Below are 26495 nucleotides of genomic sequence, written 5' to 3'. Positions count from 1 at the left end.
TCTGGGAGAATCATGTGATAATTGCGGGTTTCAGCAAGTATGGTTCGTACAAGTGTTGGAAGTTGCTGCCAAGATCTATACATCGAAAGAAAAAATAAAATAAAATAAAATTTGCATCAAGTGGTTGGATGAAAACGACAGGCCTTGGGACGAAGCTCGTGAAAGTGACAAGAAACTACTCTTAAGAATATAAAATTTATTCCGTAGTTTTCATTACCACGTGGAACAAGGATACGGTAAATATTAACAATTTCCACATCAAAGCTAAACAAAAAAAGGGCACACAGAGGCCTATCAAATAGTCTCGAATATATTAAGTTATATGCCATCTCCACAAAAAAATACATCAAATATACAGCCTTCGTGTAAAAGCATGCTGTTTACGTAATTTTTATTTTTATTTATTTTCTACAAAATAATATGTTCAGTATGAGATAGAAGTTCAGTTTACGTACAGTTTCCATTTATACCAGTGGTCATCTATCATGCTTTCCTTTCAACTTCCAATGATATTTCATTTCGGCGTGTAAAAGGAAGCGTGAATGGAGGGTTATACTTCAACATAATGAGAACAAGAATTTCAAGTCAGACTTCAGGAGAATCTGATATTAATAAACCCAACTAAGACTCGATCATTACCTGCGCTATTTCAACCATCGCGCCTCTTTTCACTTGGAATTCAAAGTCATTTTTAAGAGCATCACGTAGCTTCGATTCCCGGCGTTTCACATCTTCGTCTGTCAAAAAACCTATTGAAGTGCAGCAAAACATGCTCGGCATAAATGCTTTTGAAGTTAAAATTGCAGTTTTATTAGAAGATTTAAAATATAGTCGGTCAGAAAACTACAGAAATGTTAGCATAAGACACAAAACCAACAAGCCAGAATTATACTCGGCATTTTATTTACTAAACTATCAGGTAAAGAATATTTTTTAAATATTTTTCTTTTTCTATGACAGCATTGTAATTTTATGAGAGAAGAGTTGTAGTTCCATAAAAACCAACCGGAAAAAGCTGAAACTGCAACAGTTTTCCCAGGAACCACCTTGATCGTTACAGAAGGATCTTTTGGTAACGGCAAATTAGTTCCATTCTTGCGGGGCATCACAAATGACATCTGCCACTTCTCACCTGACTGGCCAATGTTGCAATCTATCAGTTTCTACTTGCTAGGAGACAATCATGGCAGCACTCTTTAGATGATGCAGCAGATAATGCAGATAGAAACTTGCCTGCTTAGTTATTACAGGTGCTGTCATGTCCATTCTCTCTCCATCAGATCGAACTTTACGAGTATAGACAGGAGTAGTCATTTCCATTTGTTTATTTGAAGTATTCTGTATAACAGAAAGGCTTGGATTCAGTTTTTTCTACTGGGTTGCCCATCATAATGAAGATGGCAAATGTGCAGGAGTAGACACGAGATTCTATGCACAAGTGATTCATGCTTTTGTACGAGAGGAAACCTCATCTTAGTGCCGATCCAGAACTAATTCACCATTGTAATTATGGAGGGCCATATGGGACAGAAATATTGCTTTGTTTTTTTGCAATCGTAATGAAAGTGAGTCCTTAGATGGATAAAGTTAATCTCCCTTATCATTATGATTGTTTTATTAACGTTCTTTCCTTCTTGTTCTCTTTACTTTCTCCCTCATCTGGGCTCCTTCTCGCACTGTTATTCATAGTAGAAAGCTTTCTTGGGTCATGAGAAAGAGCAACCAAATGGAGAACACATAATACCGGAGTTAACGCAAACCACAATAAAATAAATAAATATTATTACTAAAATTCAATAGGAGTTTACAACCAACACACATATAGAAAGAAAAATACGACATATACAAACAAACAAAAACTAAACTGTGCTGGAGGGTGGCAGATTCAGCAAAGATTTTGTAAGAAGGATGAGGTAAGGTAGAGCTTGTGTAGATTAAGAGAAAATTTTTGGGTGAACGGTTTGAAAAATCAGCAAAAAGAATGATTTTTGTGTGGATGTACGATTGGGTATTGGTGGATGCTATAAAGCCTAGAATATGACTAGGGTTGGGCTAGTTCTGATAATAAATGATACCAGAATTAACCAAAACCACAATAAGAAAAGTAAATATTGTTCCTAAAGGCAAATAGACAGTTACAACCAACACACTCGAAAGAGTAAGACCGCAACAAACACGACATGCAACATGCTGAAATAGGAAATAACACTAAGACTACTCACACATATGACTAGGGTGAATCTCGGGGTGGTGGTGGTGATTGGCGGTTTGGAAGGTGGCGGGACGGTGGATGAGATGGTTGGCAAGCAGAAAACAGCTAGCATTGAAATGGCTGTTTGGGAAGATGGCAGCAAAGGGTGAGGGCTGGAACAGTGGATAGGTGGCGGAGATGGGGTTTACAATGGCTAGAATAACAGCCAAGACTGCAGAGAGGTGTTTCTTGTGGTCAAAGCAGCAGTGAATTGGCAATGGAAATGGATATGGGCAACTGGAACAGCAGCAAAGGGGCAGGGAAGGCGGGCTGCAAGGCATGAACTGCAGAAAACAGCCAAAAAAAAAAAAAGATGTTATGGGCGGCTGCAGAAGGAAAGGGCAGTTGGGAGCGATGTGGGAGGATGTGGAGGAGGACAGTAAGATAATCATTATCTCGGGAGAGAGATACAGCTGAAACACCACCCAATCTATCATATGCAACCCTTGAAGTGAGAAAAACGGATGTCGGTAGCTGTCCTAAACAAACACACGCCAAAACTGCCCTTAAAAATGAAAAAACATATATAAGACTAAGATAACTAAGGTGTGGGCGGCAACCCCAAACAAATAGGAGGGTCGGTTGGCCCGTGAATCGTCCGGACCAAGTGAACCGCTTCTGGCACGGTCTCTCGCGGGAAACAGATGCTCCCGCATCAACGCAAAGTGCATTTTATTAGAAGAACCAATTAAAAAAAAATTAGAGAGATTGCAAGAGGAGATTGAAGAAAAATAGTCCAAAGGGAGAGAGGTTTGAGAACAAAAGAGAGAATGAGGAGTTGAGGACCTCATGGCTAGATAGAGAAATGAAGGAATCAACTAATATGAAAAGAGGAATAGAATGGGATAGAGAGAGAATGGCCTGAAGGAGAGAAAAAAAAATGCTGGCTGAAATGCCATTGCCTGTGGATTAATCAACATAAAACTCCTTTTAGATGTCATTCAAGATAGAGAGATATGTTACGATGAATGTGTGGTAAAATTATAAATGATAAATTGATAGATAATTGTATTAAAGGGATAATTGGAATAACATATCTTGAAAATTGTAGAAAACAAACTACGATATGCACAATGATGAAAAAATATGCACAAATAAAACTGGCAAATAAAGTTGATGTTAAAAGACTGGGAAGCAGGGACTACATCAAAGGTAACTTGTAAAGAAGTTATGCAAGAAACTTGCACAAAATATATTTAACACCTAACAAAAATATACAACAGAGAGAGCCCAAAAATGAGGTCCCAAAAAGTCAACATCAAATAATTTTATATTGTTAATCATGCTGATGGTAATAATGTGAATCCATGATATGCACAAGACAAGGGGAGTAAATAGGTTTCACATATGAATGAAGGGAAAGAAGGATGCCAAAGATATTTAAAGGGGACAGAAACAGAGATGGGAAATCGATTTTGAGAAGGTGGATAAGTGGTTTTTCTACCAACATTTAAATTCCTGGAAAATTATCGTTAATATCATAGCACATTTTCGTCCTTACTTTGGTTTAACATGCAGAAATCTTGTTTTGATCATCTCCTCAAGCATAATCACATGCGTAAAGAACCATTAGTATATTACAAAGACATTCCAATTTCTCTCTTGATCTACGAAAAAATCTCTTGGAAAAATCCTTAGGAGTATCAAAATTCCAACGTTTGCCTCAATGATGATGTGGTTCTATGAAATCTCTTTGATTATTGCTGGATACTATTGTTTTTTTCTCACATTCATTGGATCTGTCTAGATATTTATATGTCGAGAAATCCTACTAATCTCATTGGATCGAAGAAAATGGAATAGATAAAATGAAGAGATATTGGAAATGGTGCCAGAATTAAATTAAAAAATTAGTTTTACCCAATTGTTCGGTTAAGAAGTGAAAAAAATACAGTTGTGCACCGATTGCTTGTTTTCCTCCGAACGATTTATATGAAAAAGAATAGACAATAAATATGCTAGTGATTTATTGGTTTCCTTGATCGAATTTGTCCTCATCAAGCAAAAAATATTTTTTTCCCTAACCTTTGACTATTTACAGATAGGCTATACAATTATACTTATTTCTATCCTAATTAATATAATAAATAATTGATATAAAAATAAATACCAAGTTGAATGCATATACATCACATTAACATCTGCCTCAATTGATGAAGCGTCAACTTATAAAAAACTAATGGCATAGTCAATTCATCGCCTTGCACTATAGGAAAAACTGTTAAAACCGACGGTCTTTTATTCGTTGGAAATTTTGAATTAATTTTTTAATTAATTAATGACAGCTTATCGACAGTATATTTATGTCTGACGGTTTAATCCGTACATAACTAATAAATAGCCTTTCCGACGGTCTAATACTAATATCTGACGGTATAAACAATTGGTTCATACCAAATTATAAATCGAAGGACTCGAGTCATCGGAAAGTTCACGTGTCAATTCTCACGTGATATTAACTGACTGTTATTTGCTATAACTTATTAAGTTATTAAAAATCGTCAGTCGGAAACCCACCGCAAAAGATCTTTATATCCAAACAGATGCTGAAATTCCTCATTTTCTTCTCCAGTGTGCGCTCGGTCATAAGAAAGTCGTCGAAGCCCTTCGACCGTATTTTGTCTAGAGTGAACGATTTATTGACTTCTTACAGTCAAATCAGAGGTACTCACGATTCTAATTATCCCCTATGTTTTCTATTATATTGAACAAATAGTTTTTTTGCATTTTGAGTTTTTGTATTTGGAAAAAAAATCGAATTTTTGATTTGTTTTTCTATGTTATACATAATATATTTGATTGGTATATGCTTAGGGCTCATCTATTAGGTTTGTTCACATTTAAAACCTAATATTTAATGTTAAACTTGCATACCTAGAACAAAAATTATTTTTGAGTGCCATTTACATGTATAGCACACGAAACATTGCTTTTACAAATCTAGTACACACTTTCATCCATTTTTAGTCGGTGTTACGTAGCATACTATGAGCAGGATTTAGTCATGAATTTAATTTAAGTCAATACAAACACCAAGAAAATGAAAATAAAATCCATCGCCCTCTTAAATCAAATATTTTGAGTTTCGGTTTTTTTTCTCGCATTCCTTTTTGTTTCACGACGTAAATCCAAATCTACTAAATCTTATTTCGAGGCGGATTTAATCTGTCATAGCTCTCTGTTTAATAAATCCAACAACAGATTTGATAAATCCAGAAATCTGGATTTATTGGATTTGCTAAATCCTATTTAACATAAATCTAGGTTGCAACCAAACACTACTGTAAAATTCTCACTCAACAATGAAAATTCATCATAAAACCCTCACTTATGTTTTTTCACTTTTATAAAATTTTCATTGGTTAATTGCGGCACGCGTAAATACAACAGTTTAATAGTTCAAAAAATAACAAATGGGTGAAAGATTTTGTAAATAGCAATATTTCGTGAATTATGTTGTGATTATCCCTGTGTGTAAATATGCATGTTACGTTTGAGATATGTAAAAACATAAGAATTGTGTGCTAAACATGTAAATGCTCCTTTTTTAAATGCAAAATGACAAACCTAGCACAAAAATCTTATGTTTTTATTGGCCCCCGGTGGCAAACAAGATTAAAGAGAATTGTGTTAAGACGATTTGGTGGTTGACCATTTGATGACCAAGTTAGGAGGGTAGATGTTCAGAGTGTCAAACAAACCTTTTTATTCTTCTATTGATATCCTCATTTATGCATTCTCCTTGCTCCTTTCATAATAACAATTCCTCAAGGATATTTGTTTTCAAGGGATATTCATACAAGATCATGAATGTAAAATAAATTTTATCCAAATAGAAAAAGAATCACTGAATAGTTCTTGAATAATGTTGACACTTTTATAACAACTACATTTTAACTTTTGAGTTACCTATATCAGCGTAGGTTTCGGTGTTCAAGTCCAAAACACAAAAATTGAGCAAACTTAACATCTGACAAATTCAGATATGATTTATATCGTCGGGGATTTCAAACTGATTATTGGATTTAAACTTCACATGACGAGTTTGACCTTATAAAACTCAGCTCTGCTCATTCGACGAGATATGATTCTCAACTTGAATTTGACTCAATTATATTTGAAGAAATGATCTTCGTTGGGGTAAGACATCATTATCGGAGTCAAATGGAAAAAGAGTCATCAAATGACAGATCTCATACGTTTTATGAATTATTGAATGTTATTCAAAGACTAATACGGTAGGGTTGTACATCCCATTCTGAGTTATCTGTAGCTCTCCAAATGTTGAAATTAAAATAGAGTTTAACATGTCCTGTGAATGTTTCAATCAGTTTACAAGATTATTGAAAGAGACAAATCCAAAAAAAAAATTTAGTTCTAAAAGATTTATACATAACGAAAAAGCAATTCTCAAAGTTATGGTTAAAATCACAGAAGATTAATTGTGTAAACGGATGTATGTTATTTTATAAGTCCAGTGCAACAAAAACTCAGTGCAGGTTCTTTCACTCTCCTAGATTCAAACTCACATTAAAAAAAATAAAAGACAGATTAAAGTTTCATACAAGCATCTCTTCTATCTACCACTTATTTCACATGTTCAGAAACCATGTTTCTCTATGCATATTACTCTACATATGATGTGGCATCGTAGCAGATCAAATGAAATCAATTCAATAAGTCATCCTGCGGATGGAGAGGAATAGAGATATTTTAATCGCACGCATCCTGAATTTGTTGCGGAGGCACGTAACGTTAGACTTGAGTTATGCTTTGTGATTTCTCACGAACAGTCATACCGCATCGCGATACTCTTATTGATCAGTGATCATTACATCATACAATCTTCCACTTGAGATGTGCATGATAATGTCACTTATTCCTGACATTGATTATATTAACTTCTAGTAGCCCTAAAGGTGAGATTGATGTATATTTGCAAACGTTAATAGATGAGCTGCAAATTCTTTGGGAAAGAGGTGTCATGACATATGAAATTCCATAAACTATTTTTTTAATGAAAGCATCATTAATGTGTACAATATGTGATTTTTCGGCATATGGAATGTTATCTGGGTTGAGCACTACGAGAAAGTTAGTTTCGTTTCAACATGACAAAAATTTTATGGCTTGACTGTCAAGCATATTTTTTAAATGTTGAATATCATTCAAGAAAAATAACTAAGCTTTCACAAAAAAGAAAATTGAGACATTAGTGTCACCTCAAACAGTAGTTGGAAATGATTTATTCCGGATTGTTGGTAAAATTCCAAAGATCACTGAATGTCTCGAACTTTCTTCACATCGTAAACCAGACTTTGGTGTTACTCATAATTGGACAAAAATGCTTATGTTTTTGGACCTGTTTTACCATAAGAATAATATGATCAGACATAATTTAACATCATAAATACAGAGAAAATTTTCTTTGATAATATCTTTAACACTATGATGGATATTAAAGACAAATCTAAGGATAAAGTAAATGTCAGAGTGAATTTGAAGGATATTTGCAATGGAAAGGAGTTAAAGATACAGGAAACTATTCTTGACAAACTTATAAAGCCTCAGTAAAATATTATTTTACATTGACGCAACGAAGATCAATTTATGAGTGGTTCCAAACATTAAAATTCTCTAGCAAATATGGTTCAAATTTGAATCGTTATGTTGATATGGGAGCAGAAAAGATATTTGAAATGAAAAGTCATGAATGTCATATTTTCCTGCATAATCTGATACCAACAGTGTTAAGCTGTTTGCCAAACAAAATGCTTAATCTATTGATTAAAATTAGTGTGCGCTTCAGGGATTTATGTGCAACTCATTTAAAATTTGATATCGTGCGACAGTTAGAAGCAAGCATTCCAATAATATTGTGCAAGCTTGAAAGAATATTCTCATTTGATTTTTTTGACTTCATGGAGCATCTGCCGGTACATCTAACACACGATGTATTAATTAGCGGTTTAATTCAGTATTGTTGGATGTATCCGCTTGAGAGGTAATAACCCTTGCAATTTATAGTTATTTATAAAGATTATCAAATTGTGCTAAAAAAATTGTTTACTGATTTTTGAACAAAATGAAGAAAATTGTAAAGAAAGCTCGACCAGAAGGCTCAATATGCAAACTATATTTATTGCAGAAGACTACGACTTTCTGCTCTTATTACTTTGGGGAAGAAAAACCCACGAAAAAGTTACTAGGTCGTCTATAGCTGAGGCGATCGCGTTGCTCTACATGTGAGCACTGCTCTGTCTCTCTCATTCATGCTGCGCTCGAATAGTCCCAACAGACCTTATTTATACCTCATACTCGAAATTGTATCATCTCTCATCATATTTAAGCTCCCTCTAACATTCATCAAAATCAAGCATCAAATGTGAATCCAATATTTTTTCGAAGTCAGACATTAGTAAATCCCTCTTTATAATCAAAGGATTTTTTAAATTTTAGTAGATAAGTTAGATTATAAGTTGGATGAACTTTTTCGAAATATATTATACCAAATTTTAAAAACTAATTTTCATAAGCATGAGGTATTATAAAAAAAATTAAATTTATGAAGTTAAATTGTATTATTGTATACCTTGCATTGTGACATTTTTAATAAAGAATAATGAAAATATATTATTTTTATATTAATGATTAATTAAGTATAAAAATATGTCCATGACATGTCATATCTTATTTTTTTCAATTATATCGTGTTCCAGTATCGTGTCGTGTCGTGCCGCGTCCGTGTCTGTGCTTCATAACATATCACAATTATTTGCACTAGAAGACCTCATTCCCCTGACCCTAGTCCCGCATCAGCATCATCTTCTTCGTTTGATCCTCCTAGTGATTTTGATTTACCTATTGCTCTTCGAGGAGGTGAACATCAATACGTCTATTGAAATTCCTCTTGTGTTAACTATGATTAGTTATCTTCTACTTCTTTCTCGTTTATTACTTCCTCGACTCTGTTGAGGCCTCGAGATCTGTTCAGCAATCCCTATCTCATTTTTGGTGGCAAGCTGCGATGCTTGATGAAATGTATGTCTTAACTGAAAATGAAACTTGGGTACTGGTTGAATTACCCTTTGCTAAAAAATTTCTTGGTTGTAAATGGTTATTTGCAGTTAAGTTTCATTCAAAAGGATCTTTAGCACGTCCTAAAACTCGGTTGGTTGTTAAGGGCTATGCTCAAATTTATGGGGTTGACTACCTGGACACGTTCTCTCCGGTAGCTAAATTGACTTTTGTTCGCCTAGTCATATCCTTAGTTACAATGAATAATCGGCTCCTATACCAACTTAATGCAAAGAATGTCTCTTGCATGATGATTTTTTAGAAGAGGTTTACATGGAGCAACCTCCTAGGTTTGTTACTCAGGGGGAGTCTGGGAAAATATGTCTTCAGAAGTCGCTATATGGATTGAAGCAAAGCCCAAGTGCATAGTCTAGTAGAAGAGTTTAGGATGCAGAAGAGTAAAAGTGATCGTGTTGTATACTACAAGAAATCTGCTTCTGGGATCAATTTGTTGGTGTTGTAAGTTGATAACACTATTATTACTGGAAATGATGTGTAAGAATTCTTATCCTTGAAATCATTTCTTCAAAATTAGTTCAACACTAAAGATCTGGGTACCTTCAAGTACTACTTTGGGATTGATATATCAAAAAAGAACAAGAAGGGTATTTTTCTATCTCGTGGAAGTTTGTATTGGATTTAATTCAAAAAACAAAAAAATTGGTAAAAAAATTAAAACTGCCTCACAATGACTCTGATGCTTCCTAATCAGTAACTTATCAAAGATAGAGAGCCTTTTAATAATTTTAAAAAATATAAAAAAATTAGTGGAAAAATTAAGCTCTCACAGTGACTCGCCCTGACATTGCGTATTCAGTTCGCACTACAAGTCAGTTCATGTCTTCCTTCACAGTCCATTATTGGTCAGCTCTGAAACAAACACTATGTTACCTCAAAAGAGCTCCTCAAAAAAAGCTTTTATATCAGGATCATAGGCATAGAAATATTGAAAATTTCTTTTATGGAGATTTTAGGTAAATGCTAAGATTGATTAGAGATTCGCTACTAGATATTGTTATTTTGTTGGTGGTAATTTGGTCTCATGGAAGAGTAAAAAAAATAAAATGTAGTGTCACGATCCAATACAGAATCCGATTATCAAGCAATGGCACAAGCTTCGAGTGAATTGATGTGGGTTTCCCAATTCCTAACTAAAATGGGTTATGAGATGACGGTTCCAGCAAAGTTGTAGTGTGATAACCAAGCTACAATTTATATTGTTTGAAACACTATCTTCCATGAACAAACTAAGCATATTGAGATAGATTGTCATTTTGTTCATGACAAGATTTGACAAAACTTTATTTCTACAACTCATCCAAAAATTGAGGAACAACCATGAGACATTTTCACAAAGGCCCAAAATGAAGCTATGATCACTTATATTTGTAAGTTGGGCCTGATAAATATCCATGTTCCAGCTTCGGGGATATTAGGTGACCTAATTTGAGAAGATCTAATTACAGGATTTTTTAGAGATATTCCTAATCGATAGAGATAGAAGTGCATATAAATATGTAACATATGCTTTCAACTAAGCAAGAAGAAGAAATATAGTTTTCCCATCACGATATTCAAAAATATAGTAAAACGAAAGATTCATAATACTTCTATATTAGGAAGCTTGATATTAGGTAACCTAATTTGAGAAGATCTAATTACAGAATTTTTTTTATATTAGAGATATTCCTAATCTATAGAGATAGAAGTGTATATAAATATGTAAAATATGCTTTCAACTAAGCAATAAGAAGAAATATAGTTTCCCCATCACAATACTCAAAAAATATAGTATAATGAAAGATTCATAATTTTTAGAGCCTAGATCATAACAAGTATAACCTTTATAAGGATTTTGTAGCAAAAAATGCATTGTTAATAGATTAAGCTAAATTTTTATAAAATTTCATGTGCTGGTAGATGGACAACGTAAACACAATCAAATGTGTAAAAATGATTGTAGTTCAGATGCTTCCTAAAGAGAAGATAATAAGATGATTCAAATTTCAATATATGATAGAAAATCTATTAATTAGATAAGTCGCTATATGTCTCAGAATTTAGATGTAACTTAAAAATCCAGCGAAAAAGTTCAAACAACATTTAAGAGATGGCAATTTGTACATTAATCATTGAGAAGAAAATCCCTTGTTTTAAAGAAAATCATGAAATTGAAGTGACATATATTCTCCCATAGAGTCAGATCCCAGTGTTTTGATGTGAGATCAAAATTGAGTCTCAACTCTCAGACAAAAAACACTTCAAATTTCTTGTTATAATAATTGATGAATGTCGAGAGATGTTTGTAATTTGCGAGTGAAATAATAAAAGTAATACCACATACATCACTCTGAATTAAATCATAATTATATTTTGGCATAAATATCATGTGATGAAAAAGGACTTGCTTTTCCTTATTTTACATGTTGAGCATTAAGTGAAGATAAGAAGTAAATTCATATTTCTTTCTCAACAAATTGAAGTTCATTAAATGAGATAAAATAGTAATATTTCAATGGCCTTAGAGATAGAGTGCATTATTTTGATTTTATATAGTACAAAATAACGAATAACCGTAGAGATAGGGGAACATGGATAGGAGCATATTATTTTGATTTTATGTAGTGCAAGTCAATAAATAACCTTAGAGATAGAAGGATATAAGGAAAATAGTCCCTATGAGTCTTTTCTCTATCGGCTAATATTGCACAATGTAGCCATTACAAGAAAATAAAACATCACAATTATTATCTATTATTTTTCTAATTGAGTCGAGATTATTAGAGAGCGTTCAAGATATGAAAATTTCTTTCACAAAATGCTTAATATCTCTCTCAATTTGATAGGTAATTTACAATAATTAGCAATTTGAATAGAAGATTATCCATGATATAGTGCGATAATAGGAAGAAGAAGTATCAATCATATGATTCAAAGCATCAAAATTCACAAACTAGTAAAAAAAGAGTATTCATACCTCAAATCCTCAAAGTTGATAGGGCTTTAATAATTAATTGCTAAAGAGATTTAGGAATTACCTTAAGTTTGTCTACCATTGCTAAACCAACAACTTGACTAGTCACAGTTGCCTAATTAGAATTTGGCTATTGATTCTGAAAATATTTTCAACACTTTTTAATCATGTACATATGATTTTTAAAATAATTGTGATATTTATTTTGATACTTGACAACAATATGTCTAAAATCTTTATGAGTATAGTATTATGTATGTCACATATCATTTCCCTTATTCATCCTATGGGCAAAGTATGCAACAACATTTTCATGCATTTGATGTTATTAAAGCATAATTTGTGTCAAAAGTCACGAATTAGTTCTCTTAAGCATTCATCCATAGAAGGGAACTCATCAAATTAAAACAAACAACCTAAAATGCAAGATCAAGAATTGATCTATTTTGATTTGTTCGTGAACCACTGGAACAACCAAAATAAAATGAGATAATATTATAGAATAAATTATATTTACCAATTCATTCATAAATTTTGAAGCAAAAAGAAATAATCATGAATTAAGAGGCTTCCTTAGGATTAATTACCAATCTCGCAATCTCGCATTCTAATTGAAAATGTTTAGCTAAAATATCTTTATTGTATAATTTTCGTAAATACTCCCACACAAATTTGACTATCATACATGATCTTAGATTGAAATAAGTTGTATGATCAATGGATCCTAAGATCCAAGCCATAACACTTGCAAATTTATTTCGTCACTCAGATAATTTTGGCAATTCAAATAGTGTGGGATCACACCCATCAATAAGTTCACATAATTCCTTTCACATAGAAATAATCAAAATTAAAATTTCCATAAATAGATTGTACTTGTGAGCCGCCCATCAAAAAACAAATCAAATTATTTGTTGTCATATTTGACGCATTTGCCATGCTAATAGATTGGATCCTGTTAAGAGATGGGTAAACCCTTAGTTCAAACAACGCATGTGGGGTAAGTGGTCGAGTGGATGGTCTCGATTTGGAACACAATTTAATCAAACAAAACAATCAACTCAACTTTTGAAAAAAGGGTGAATAAAAAATGCAAATAATGTGGCTATTGTGCAAGCACAAAAACAAACCTTCACATGAGTGAGGGAAGATAGAAGGGTAAATAGTGGTTGAAATATATGTGTGGCAAGGGAGGCAAATCTCCTCAACGATTCACTGGCTCAGTGCACAAAATATGAGCAAGAGGGGGTAGGTCTTTGCAAGCAAAATGTTCTTATGACGTAAAGGAGGTGGCCAGAAGACGGGCTTCGACAATATTGGGATCACACAAAAATGAGATTTGGCATAGAGGAATCAGGCGACAAGCAAGCTTCAATGCAAGCAGCAATAGTAAAGATTATCATGAGGGCAAACACTTGTTTAAACGCATGAATGAGCACGATCCATACAAGCTCTCCATGGATCCTCACAGATCTTCCAAACAATACAATAGATAATGATGAATTGTTGTTGGTTGGCTGAGCGAAGCAATATGAAAACAAGAAGACAGACTTCATGGGTTCTTTGAAAAAACAAAGATAAACATTTTGTTTCCAGCGAATAATGAAAGACAAACACAATCCTAATAATCTTTAGGAGAGATAAAGACAGATGATTTAGTGCCACAGCCATAAGATGACAAACAGAGTTATGCATGAATTGCTTGCCGTCCACTGGAGGACTTTAATCATGACATAGAAAACAATCAATAACGTACAATTGAGTGATTTATTTAATCAAAATTGTCCAAATAAAGCATAAATAATTATTTTTCTAATTTATTAATATTTTCAGTCATGCTAATTAAGTATCTTATTTGTAGTCTAATTTATAGGAATGAAGAGAATTAGAAACAATATTTTCTTTCAGTTTAATTTCTCCAAACCAAAGCCTAAAAGGTAAAATCTTGAGAATGGAATTCGAAACAGCATATTATACCTTGCCAAATAGATATGCAGCTAATGCATTGAATGCTTGAGAAGCGCCACTAAAGTTGAAACCATCCTTCCCTGGTATGGTTGTTTCAGCAACATGGTAAGGCTGTCATAAAAATAAATCGTAAAGGAATTCTAGAATTGGAAGATTAAGGAGTGTGCAATGGCACTGCAAGCAATCACATATACTTTAAAAGTAAGAAGCCATATATTTAAGAATATGTTAAGGATAAACTTAAGTCGAATATGAGCTGTATAATGATAATGAATTTTGCAGAAACAAAAGTTTTGCAGACATCATGATGAATAACATTTGCCAAAAAGCTAACAAAGTTATCAAAGATACTCTCAATTTAAACCCATCGTGTGCAAAACCTTGCTCACACCTCACTGTACTTTCAGTCTGCAAAATGATATCAAATAGAAGCCCAAAAAAAATAATTGCTAATCGTGTTCATCAATTCTTAACTAAAAATGCTTAAAAAAAAGCTTATGAACAAAAAGAAAAAAAAAAGAATGGAAGATACCTCCACTTCTCTGATCACATATTGATCAGTTTGTTTTACAAGCCGAAAACTGATGGTCTCAAGATCCGGAACTTTCAAAATGCAAAAAAATAGAGAAAAAACAATTAATATAAATATAAGAAGGATTTTTTCATTTTTTTTTCTTTTTTTTTTAACAAGGATTTAGATACAAAACAATTAGACTTAACAAACTGGTTGAAAGAAAAGTGGATGCATAAGTTAGAAAGTAAAAGAAGTTCCTTGCAAACTCCCCATGCATGCATAAACGTTAATCATTTCAATGTTATTGTTTACATTGAACTAGAAGGTTGTTAAATATTCATCGAACTGTCCAGCAGTTGTGAAGTTGTGCTTAAAAATAAATCATACAGGATAACTCTTTAATGAATTAGAAATACTACGTGGTTTTGTATGTGTTATCAACAATAATCTAAACTGAGAATTTTAACTGATCAAAACTTAGCAGCTGCAAAAACTTAAAATTTACTTTCCATGCAAAGCAAATCAATTGACACTTGGCATTAAATAAAGTCAAATGTCATAGGAAGAGTTTAGGGCATAGGATTTAAGGTTTAGGGTTTTTTTTTTTTTTTTTAAAAGGGTTTAAGGTTTATTTAAGGTTTAGGGTTTAGAGTTTAGGAGTTTATGTTTTAGGGTTTTAAGCTTTTAGGATTAAAGCTTTAGGTTTTAGAATGCTGGGGTTTAGGGGAGTTCTTAGGGTTTAGAGTTTAAGGTCTGGGATTTTAGGATTTAGGGTTTAAGGTTTAGGGAGTTTAATACATAAAAACACAAAATTAATGATAAAATTAAATTTAATCATATTATTTAATGGTGATATAATTTATAAAATTTTATGATACCATTTTTTTTTCTGTTTAGTTAGATGCAGGTAAAATAAAGTAAATGTATTTTAAATACTTATGAACTGTTTAATTGTGGCGAAATGGAATGCATGGTTTTTATTTTTCATGTTAACTAGCTATATATCATTTAATTTTTTCTAAGCTTATATATTTAATATTTAAAGTCATTTTTTTATATAATATTTTAAAATTAAATTTATTTTCCAAAAATATATTAAATTAAAAAAAATTATATAATATTTCATAAGATTTGCATCAAACACTTGCTACATAATTTTCATTTAAAAAAAAAAATTAAAAAGACCAATAATTTCATTAAACTTGTATAGACAATATTTGTAAGTTATGTTGCACCTCATGAATAAAAAATATTGCTAGCTCAACAATAAAGAATGGTGTTAGTATGACAATGAAATAGAATTTAATAGCCGTGGTATAATAAAGCCAGAGAAGATGTTCCACAGTCCATAAAATGCTGAAGAAACTATGGAGGTGATGTTCTAATTGAGAGTTGAGCCTACTGCTATCATTCCATAGCACATGAAGTACATAGATGTGAAGAACATGAAGAACAATTCCCAGAAAAAAATCGACAATTGCACGTACATTCAAACCTAAACATGGAATAAACTATACTACCATGGATAATAGCTTGGATTAAGACATGCATGTAAAAATATAAGTTTAGGTGTTAGATATATAAATAATTAGGCATTGCATGGTATGTATGTAAGTCTTCCTTTATCATTAAAAGCTTTCCTCAGCAGGAGTCAGTCTTTGGTCATCATCCTTACGAGTCATAGCTATTTTTAGGATAACTTGCTAGTAAATTGTCGGAATCTCATGTTTTTGGTTTCATTCAAAAATTTTAAGAGCCGTGATCTCTTCCAGCTACATCGTGCGCGCTGACAAGGCATGCGCCTCCGAGCCATGTTGGAAACCAGCTTCGTGTGCAAAGAAACCTCAATCTCACCCAATCGGTGGGCTAACTCCCTGTGATCCACCTGAACTACTCAAGTCTCACCGTCGCTTTCCCCGTGATCCACCTGAACTACTCCGAGGAGAGCAAGAGGTTTTTAGGATGATCAACCATGCCGCCCTCAACCGTCTCCCTCCGTCGCTTTCTTTTCAATCCCTATCGACATTGTAGGAGCCTCGCTTAAGCTTGGTTGACACCGTCGCCCTCCGTACCTGAGACAATCATATCAAAAGCATAAAAAGAGTCGTCCGTAAAAAACACCTACACACCCATCTTCCTTAGCAAGTCGGACACAGTAGGCTCCTACAGATGAAGTCGCAACAACGAGGGAGCACTAATGGGTGATGGGGCAATTTGGTCCCCTTTCAAGCTTGGGGCAGCACAATAGGCTGGGCCATTAAGCCTTAGGCCACATCGGTCGATCGTATACAGGCGGCTACTTGTTGGGTGCTTCTAGCAATTGGCCTGGCGCTTGCGGCGACTGGCTCAACACTCTTTTGGACCGTCCTGAAAGAACCTACCTGACCTGATGTGAGAGCCTTCTCTTCTTCACCACAACTTTCTTCACCGAAGGGTCGAACGAGAAAGAACCGGAAGAAAGATTGTCAACCGACCAGCTAGAAGTTGACCCACCCAGGAATCATCCATCTCGAAAACCGATAGACTAGGGGATCCACCGAAACGGATGGTGACCACTCAGAGGATAGTAGATGGAGAGAAGACTTATTGAGAACGTGCTAACTAAAAGATGATTCGTCTGAGCCATGCTGACAAACGTCTGCCAACAACCAAAATATTAAGGGCACAACCAACCTTGTACAAATGATTTCTATAAATACAAAAACAGTGAAGGGGAGAGGATCAATACAAAAAGAAAAGGACTTGCATGCTAATATATTCTCTTATCTCTACACTTTATTCATTGGGTGTGATTCACGAACAAATTTGGGTTCAATATTATATTAAATCTCTAAATTAACAAAACAAAAAGATTCTATGATCAGGAACCTAAAGAACCAACATTACTTCTAACTTCCTCAATCCGTTTAGACTATACTGTTGATTCATTTTTATATTTACATTTAGTTTGAGTATGCAGCAACTTATCAGTTGAGAGTAGCTTAGGAGGAACTCAAATGATGAACCACTTCTCTCTTCCTAAATCTTCAAATTTCCTTTCAGACTTTGGAATGGATAGTGGATCACAGAAAAAATCAAGTTTTATATTTCATCAAAAGATTGGGGTACAGGGAAACAATGAAAGAGATAGAAATTTTTTAATTCACAATGAGTGAGGAAGCATGGGAGTGGCGGTAAAAGACAAGTCTCCAACTATTTGAAAAGGAAGATAAGTCTTGTTCGATTAGAAGAATGGGAACCTGCCATATGCGAAATAAAGAGCAAAAAAGGAGATTTTGGGTTACCTTAGGGCCGGAGTGTGTTGTGGTGGCTCGAGAAGGTTAGATCTTTGGCCTCTTCCTGCTCGTGTGAACCGATAAAAAGAGAAGGGGCAAAGGGGCTTCGGCACGCTTCATCCTTGGCTTGTCGTTTGCGTACCACAGAAGGAGAAAGAGAGAGAGAGCAAGAGAAGCAATAGAGAAGAGCGAAGTGAGGCAAGCAGAGAAGAAGAGTGTGGAGAATTACGTAATGCCAGCGAGTACTTCGAAATGGGAGAGGAGTTTTGGATTTAATGGGGCCGTTAGGGCGTTTCGCCGAAATATCCCATAAGAAAGAGAGAGATTTCACGAGAGCGGGGACGAAAGGATTTGCTCAGCGGGTGAACTCAATTTTTGCTCGATTCGAGCATAATTAATTTACACACAAAAGCCCCTTATCATGAATGCTAAATTCATAGTATTTTTACTTTATAGCTTACCAAACATCAAAATTTTTAATATTCATGTATTTATTTTAGTAAACACTACTAAAACTGTCACCCAAACAGTCCCTTAGCATTAAACTATAATTATTTTTCCCAACCGTAAAAGTAACATGTAACGTATCAAATTATCAGGCCGTTTACACAGCTTCAGTAGCCTACAGAATATGCCTACAATTGAGAAACATTATCAAACAAATGCATAGATATTTAGCCTCAACAAACTATAGAAGAAGATGCTTGATAAGAAAAAAGAATAAATAGGATGGTTGGTGATATGTTTCCGATATCTAGGTCCATCCCCAAAGCTATTATTTAATGACGTGTAATTTCAAAATGATAAAAACTAACAACAATTCCAATAATATAGCTTATGATGCTTTCACATGTTTGCTGCATGAAATACAGCAGGAGAGACTAGATATTTAGCCAGTACTAGAATCAAGAGCATCATCAATATAAAATTTCAAGGGAAATTTGCATACCTACCACACAATTCTTATGTATTTACATATCTAACAACCAAGATTTGATATTTATACTTATAACACCTAAGTCTCATAAACATGTGCATGAAAAAATGTATTTCAATTTTAAAAAGATAGTGATAGTGATATTTTTTATATGATTTTAAAAATTTGAGTGATAGGCATATAAATGTAATTGCTTGGGTGTTAGATGTGTAAATACATAAGAATTGTACGGTGTGCATGTAAACGCACCAATTTCTAACAGCTCGTTGTTGAAAAATCCAACATAATGCTCAATTGGAAACTATTATTTAATATTTATGTTTTGTTCCTTTCTCTTTTTATTTCTAAGAGAATAGTCAGTTTGTCCATCGTCGTATACTTCTTTTTTTTGAATAAGTCCCTCTTCTAGATCATGTGAATGATCAAAAAAAGAGAGGAATTTGAAAAGACGGGCATACGACAAAGACGACAAATGAGAAAAAGAGAACGTGGAGAGCTTATATGCGATAAAGCTTGCAAAGATAGGTCGACTATGTCTGCCCAATCAAGATTAGGCAGAAGCGACTTTAACCAATATCCGCGAAAGAATACCTATATAGACCACCCACAACCAGCGATTCAGATGTGTTTGTCTGTTATGGGGTTTAGAGTGTTCCCAAGGAAACGTATCTCACTTTGTTAATTGCATTTTCGAGATTGTCCAAGAATACTCTTAATCCAAAGAGTTTTGCTTAAATTTAAAGTAACAACTAGCACAGGATTATCAAAGGATGTTTATTTCGCATGGGAATGTTTCGATGCCTTCAAAGCTCCCATTGAGTCATGGGGCGGAGAGTGAGTCTCTCACAGTCCCACATAGGTAACGAACTCATCGGCATACGGAGCGTGCAAAACAACCGAATCATTCTGACGGGGAATCCAAATACTTCAAAGCATATCTGGGCCATAAGGGCAGAAGATAAATCATCATATCCCGAACTGTGGGCAGCTCATCGATAATCGGGCTATCAAGATGATATCAACGACAGCAAGAGGAGTGACAGGGCTCAAAGTGAATAGTCAAAGGAATGGAGTGGTCCCTAACAAGTAGAGGTAATCAAGTCAGGGCACCATGGACCCGTCATACTAAGCCATTAGAAGTCTAATTTTACCTAGTCGCGAAGGTAGCCGACCCAACACGTCCAAAAATCCCTGGGCAACATTCCGTGAATTGCGTTGTTCGCGGGAATCTCGATAGTCTTAAGGTCAAAGGAACAAAACATTATCATATAACTATCAGGTGATGCTCCAAGTGGTAAGACATATACTCGTCGAAGTGGCGAGGATGCCGCTGGAAAGAAGAGAGATGGAAGTCCAACTATAAAGTTGGAAACACTCCAACAAAAGGATTTACACCTCATCTGGGTGGGAGAGACCACTAACGACCTATGCGCACTAAATAACCACCTAAATATACATCTATGTTGAGTCAGTCAGGTTAGAGAAACACGAATAGTTCTCCTCAGGACATACAAATGATGAAGTTATATATCCCTAAGTGTGAAGGCCCTATTAATTAAGACTTAGGTTAAGGTAATGTTATGCAACTCATTTTAAATCCGGTCTAAAATCTATGCAAGCAAATAAAAACAGATTTTTGAAGTCCTGACAATTTTACTCCTAAAACTTTAATTATCTTAATCTTTTATTATTAGAATTTTGAGTATAAAATTTATATTTTAAGATCCTTAATGTGCCTAGATTATAATTTTTGTAGAACCCTAGATCAATCAAAAATAAATAAAAGAAAAAAATTCAAGCATATAAACATGTAAAAAAGACAGTAAACAAGCAAAAAATAATGAAAGGCTGGTGTCGCTAGGTCAGCAACATATCCCAGAAAAGAAAAAGACGGGCAGACACCGCATAAGTACACGTCTGGTCCTAATTTTATACATAAATAAGATTTAAAATTAAGGTAGGGACACGAATCTGCTGCTCCTGGTCCCCGTCATGTGGTTTCATCCCATGGCGTCTCGAAACTCGTGCACGTACCTTATTTCGAATACAAGACTCTCATAGAACTCTAAAAACACAGAGGAAAAAGAGAAAAAAAGAATTGAACCTGCATGAAAACAATGTTAACGGGAAAGCAGACAAACATGCAGCATACAATGAGCCGTGACTTTTTATCGGAGGAATTAAATGCCACCTGAAAGCAAAATGTTAGTATAAATCATCACGCGCTATCTCTTTAATGGTAGATGTGTGTGTGCAGCAGAAGAACGCCCTAATATATTATCATAAATATCAAACATGCAAGCACACCAAAAAGACATAAAAGTGACGCTTAGTTAGATCAATCAAATCAACAGAAAACAGTAGCAAGAGGCGTCGAAAATACTATATAGCATCCCAATTCTAACCTAGCACACAATCAAACAAGAAGGTGTCCTAACCATCATTTAAGTGCTCAGGTTAAGTCTCCGGGTATGTATGACTTTGACTGGGTCGCGATACCGGTCACATCCTAAAAATCAAAGAGATTTAAAGGGTGTCACCCATAATGAATTTTGAAAAGAATTGGTCTTACATATGGTCAAACTTGCTACATGCATAATTTTAAAATTATGGCAAATGTAACAAGTCGAAAATATATTTTTTTTTTTGTTTTAAAATAAGGGTCATTAAATACAAACCCGTAACATGCAAGACAACATGAGTTAGATCTCTTGAATCCTTAGCACAATTATACTCGTTTTAATTCTTATGTGATAACTCGTATTGCTCACCGGGATTCATCTGGTGAGCAATGTTCGTTATGACATCGCGACCAACATGGGGGGTCACTCACTTATCGAGCATGGCTTGCTATCCATGCAAGCATACAAATGCAAATACAAACAATCATACGATAAAACAGTGTGTCGTAGAGGCAGTAATTCAGGAGCTGGCGTGCCATGAAGACAGTGGCCTAAAGAAATAGGTGTGTCCTGGAGGCAGTGACCAACATGATGGGTGTATCATGGAGACAGTGACCCGAAAGTATGGGTGCACCGTGAAGCAACAGTTTAAAGGATGGGTGTGTCGTAGTGACCGTGACCTAAAAGGGCGGGTGTGTCGTGAATGCAGTGACTTGAAATGTTGAGTGTGCACTGGTTGCAATGACTCGAAAGAGTGGGTATGTCGTGGAGGCAGCAACTTAAAGGATGGGTGTGCCGTGGAGATACTGATCCAAAAGAGTGGGCATATCGTAAGGGCAACGAACCAAAGTAAGTGTGTCATAGAAGCAGTGACCCAAAAGGGCAGGCGTGTCGGGAAGGCAGCAACCCAACAAATTTGTGTGTCATGGAGATAGTGACTCAAAAAGTGGGAGTGTCGTAGAGGCAACAGCCCAAATGATGACCTACGACAGTCTGATGCAATGTCGTAAGAAGAGAAGGTGAAGTGATTCTCACTGGGGATAATTACACACTGGGTGGGCTTGATATGCAAACCGTCTGGTCACATAATATGTGAATGTGTGGATTAAGTGTGTGAGGCACCAATCCAAATGCACACAACTTTAAACATACAAGTCATGGGCATGCAAAATGTCATGCAAGACAATCATGCGGAAGTGCACAAGTGTAAGTGCGAACCACTTATGACGTGATGTTAAGTGACATAAGAATGCCACGAAGCAGATATATACAGTAATGTGCCGATAGGAGGCATAAAAACTCGTTGCGAGCATATGAGGGAACATGCTCAAAGGTGCAAGACAAGAGTGCAAGTGACGAATGTGCTAATGCAAGATCATGTAATCAATACTAATGCACATGTAATATACACACTATGCAAGTGGAATCGGTTGTCCGACCCGATGGGTGGACCGAGATGATCAACCCGGGGCAACGTAACCAACGGGCTCAGTCGGGCAACGTAACCAACGGGCTCAGTCGGGCTAAGGTGCCCGACTATACCAAATTAATTGGCCAACCAGGTCAAGACAACTAGTTGGACCAAATTGATCGGTAGACCGGGTCGGGGCCGCTTGTCGGACCTAGGTGGTCGATCAACCAGGTTGAGGCGGCCGAACCTAAGTGATCGATTGACCGGATTGGGGTGGTCGGTCAAGCATACGTGATCGGTTGACCAGGGTTGTCGATCGAACCTACGTGATCGGTCGATCGGGCAGGCGCAGCCGATCGAACCTACTTGTTCAGCCGATTAGGCCGTGGGGCCGGTCAGACCTTAGTGATCAGTCTACCGGGTCGAGTTGGTTTTGACCTCATTATTGGTGAGATCTTTCTTTCCTCTTAGTGCTTAGGATCTAGCTATATGATTTTTCCTTTAACTATTCTAGAAGACTAGAAATGAAACCCACCTACATAGAAATTCAAATAATTTCCTAGCTCTCTTTGGAACCCCATATGGATGGTCATAAACCTCAAACGCTTGGAAGGTTATGACCAACTTGTGAGGATTCAAGCATGAGTTCTCATAAGGTTTGCAAACCCTAGGACAACTTTGGTTGGTCCAGTCATCCACACACTCACTTGAACCTACCAATTTCGTTTGGCCCACTCAATACACCCTTTTGAATTCTTGAGCAAACTCCTAGGGATGGTCCTGAGCCTTCCCCAACTCGTGGGGATGGTTGGGAACAACCTATGGAGGTTTCAAAATGAACTCTTAGGGAGTTACGAGACTCTTCTTTCCTCTTAGTGCTTAGAAAACTTCAAATAAAATTAAATTGGACGTATTTTGACTCGATCGTCGACGAGGTTGACCGAACTGCCTCGAATGACAAAATAGACCACTTTGACGTGTCTGAAACATCAATTTTAGCTAGGAATGACATCTATTTTGATATGATTTCGTGCAGGTTTGAGTTGTGTTTGAATTGGCAAATTTTAAGTGAAATATTAAAAAAACAAGTGAAAAAAAGTAAAATACATAAACTCACGTACGCAAAACACCCGTCCGTCCCCTTCCTTCCCGTTAGCGAAACCGACCCGGCCGCAAACCCTAGCCGAGTCAAACGCACTCTCCTCTCCTCGTGAAGCTTCAGTCGGAGGTCCCTCTCCCCATGCCCTGGCTAAAAGCTTCCACCTGCACCACCTACCCTCGCCACGCTCTCTGCCGCCCCTTGTCGCCACTCGCCCCGTCCTTGTCGCGCTCGGCTCACCGCCCGGATAGGTAGAGGTAAACACTTCTCTCCCCTGGCTATAAAAACCCCACTTGGGGTAAGTTTTTTTGGTTGGCAAAAATTTTGGTGTGAGGGGCAAATGCTGCTGAAAATTTTCTAGGCTTGTTCTTGCATTCCCTTTGGGCTTGGCTTCAAGAGGTAGTCTCTTCCCTTCTCTTTTCTCCCCTATTTCATATCCCCTCTAATGCTAGTTCATATAAAAATGTTGGCTTAAAAAAATAAAAATAAAATAAAGAGAAAAGAAATGAGAGGTGGAATATTGTCGCAAGGCTTGAACCAGGCTACGATTGTGCTTGTTTGTTCTATGATAAGTCTTCAGTAAGTCATTTTTAGTTTGAACAAGAGTTAAGCTACTATTTTGTGCTATTTGTTTCATGGTAAGCTCTGCTACTGTTTATTAGCCCATCTTTCAAAGTTTGTTCTCCTTTTCAATAAAATCCATGTGAATAATATTTGTAAATTGATCCTCATGAGCTATTTGCTTATGGGGGTTCGTTCCTTTTATTTTCAGTTATCTGAGCAGCATGTTTCGGTTTGGTTGAGAATTTAAATGTGGTTTTATATTGAAGTTAGTGAAGTATGGTTTAAATAACTGATTGCACTGTCATAATCACTTGCAATATCAGTGATTTGAGCAAGCCATATTGTTTGGTGTATTTATGGAGGGCTTCGAAATTTCTCTCCATTGTTGATGGTTCATAAAGAGGCAAGTTATTATTCTCTGGTTTGATATTATCATGAGTTATATTTGCATAGTCCGCAAGTGATCGCTCTCTTTCTTTGTATTTAAAATAACTCTTTGAGACAACTTATTTTGAAGATGGCAAGGGAATGATTATTTAAAGTTGACTACGAAGATTTATGCAAAATTAGAGTTGACGCAATAAATGTTTTTCAAGAAGGTTAAATGGCACAACACAAAGAATGACTAATAACTAATAATGATGAATCAAATGAATATAATTCAGGCTTATTTTCTAAGAACGCCTTTCAAGATGATGGATGAGATAGATGACATGTAGAGGTGAGCATTTGTTCAGTTTGGATGGATCGATTTTCAAATCGGTCAAACCAATTACAACCAAAATCCAAAAAATTGAACCAATCACAGTTTTGATAAAACCAAACAGACTGAACCGAAATTTTGGTGGGCTCTAGTTTTGCTTAAATGTCTTTTTTATCTTCTCTTTTTGCTTTTTGTGATTACTGCTTCTGTTTTGCACTTTTATGGGTGGTTGAAAAATATTGTTAAGCCTAATTCAACTATTCACAGCTCCCCTCCCTAATGGCTTCTCTTGATTGTACATATAATGTCGGCTTCGCTAAATTCCCACTCTCCAGCCTCACCACTTTAGTTTTGCTTCATTGTCTCCTAGGTATTACATGTTTTTCTGGCTTGTTAACATGGCGCTACATTATGTCTATTTACAATCCTTGATGATAGCCCGCTTTTTATTCAATTAATCGAGTCTCTGCCCTCTTCATCCCAAAAATAATAAATAAAAATCAAATATCATAAACTATGTTCAGTAATTTAAAAAAATATAAGAGAATTATAGTTGAAATATCAGCCAGCCCTTCATCATGAATACCAACTCGCTTAGAGCTCTACTTTTATGTAAAATTGTTTTCTAATCATTCATCTCAATCTCAAATGGATTATAATTGCATGAAAAACAAAATGTCTACACAAAACGGAATATAAAGATTTACCTGCCATCAAAGCTTCCTCGAAATTACGGGGGGGTTCAAATCTCCGCGGAATCGCATACTTCGCAGTTTCGCCCACCAAATCACCTAATACTGTATCAAAATCCAAATAAAAAAAGAAAGAAAAAGAAGAAGAAGACGATGTAGAACAAGATGAGACTGGATTTTCCAGCAACTTCTTAGAAAGAAATCGCTAGCGGTATCGTTTTAGCGTACCTCGCTGGGTTTGGGAAAATGCTTGAGAGGCGAGGGCTAGAACAAGGGAGGACCGGGTATCAAGGGCCGGCAGAATCCCAGGAGTTCTGTCCCCTCTTTCCACCGCGGCCAATATCTTTACCGGCGATCGTCGGGTACCCGGCGCGGGTTTTGGAGGGCGAGGGATCGAGATTGGCGTCACTACCACGAGCATCATTTACTACTCTTATGTATCGTATGCTACGGGGAATTTATCGCGAGACGAGACTATAATCAAATATAGCTACAAGAACTGCGGTGTTCTGACGACTTGGCTTGGTACAGAACAATTGTATAAATTTATGCATCTAATATTTATTTATACAATATTCAAAAGTTTTAAATCGCATAATAAAATATTCCTAATATTTATTTTTTAACA

General features: G+C 35.6%; 1 protein-coding gene across 2 annotated transcripts; it reads right to left on the bottom strand.

The window, feature by feature from the left end:
* LOC110025415 (heme-binding-like protein At3g10130, chloroplastic) lies at positions 1-26370 on the bottom strand. 2 transcript variants are annotated; one of them, XM_020725877.1, is made up of 9 exons: positions 26096-26370; positions 25883-25972; positions 14803-14873; positions 14280-14381; positions 1234-1338; positions 1007-1136; positions 640-749; positions 456-555; positions 1-75 (listed from the first exon to the last, which is right to left on the bottom strand). In XM_020725877.1, the coding sequence occupies exons 1-8, from the start codon at positions 26289-26291 to the stop codon at positions 484-486; spliced, it is 876 nt and encodes a 291-aa protein (XP_020581536.1). In that variant the 5' UTR covers positions 26292-26370; the 3' UTR covers positions 1-75; positions 456-483. The 2 variants fall into 2 exon arrangements, with proteins under 2 accessions (XP_020581536.1, XP_020581535.1); XM_020725876.1 differs by lacking the exon at positions 1-75 and having other exon boundaries at positions 270-555; positions 26096-26369.
* Positions 26371-26495: the final 125 nt, after the last annotated feature.

The sequence above is a fragment of the Phalaenopsis equestris genome, unplaced genomic scaffold, assembly GCF_001263595.1.
Source record: "Phalaenopsis equestris unplaced genomic scaffold, ASM126359v1 Scaffold000297, whole genome shotgun sequence".
NCBI lineage: Eukaryota > Viridiplantae > Streptophyta > Magnoliopsida > Asparagales > Orchidaceae > Phalaenopsis > Phalaenopsis equestris.
The sequence above is the reverse complement of the archived record's forward strand: the minus strand, read 5'-3'. Positions and strand labels throughout refer to the sequence as shown.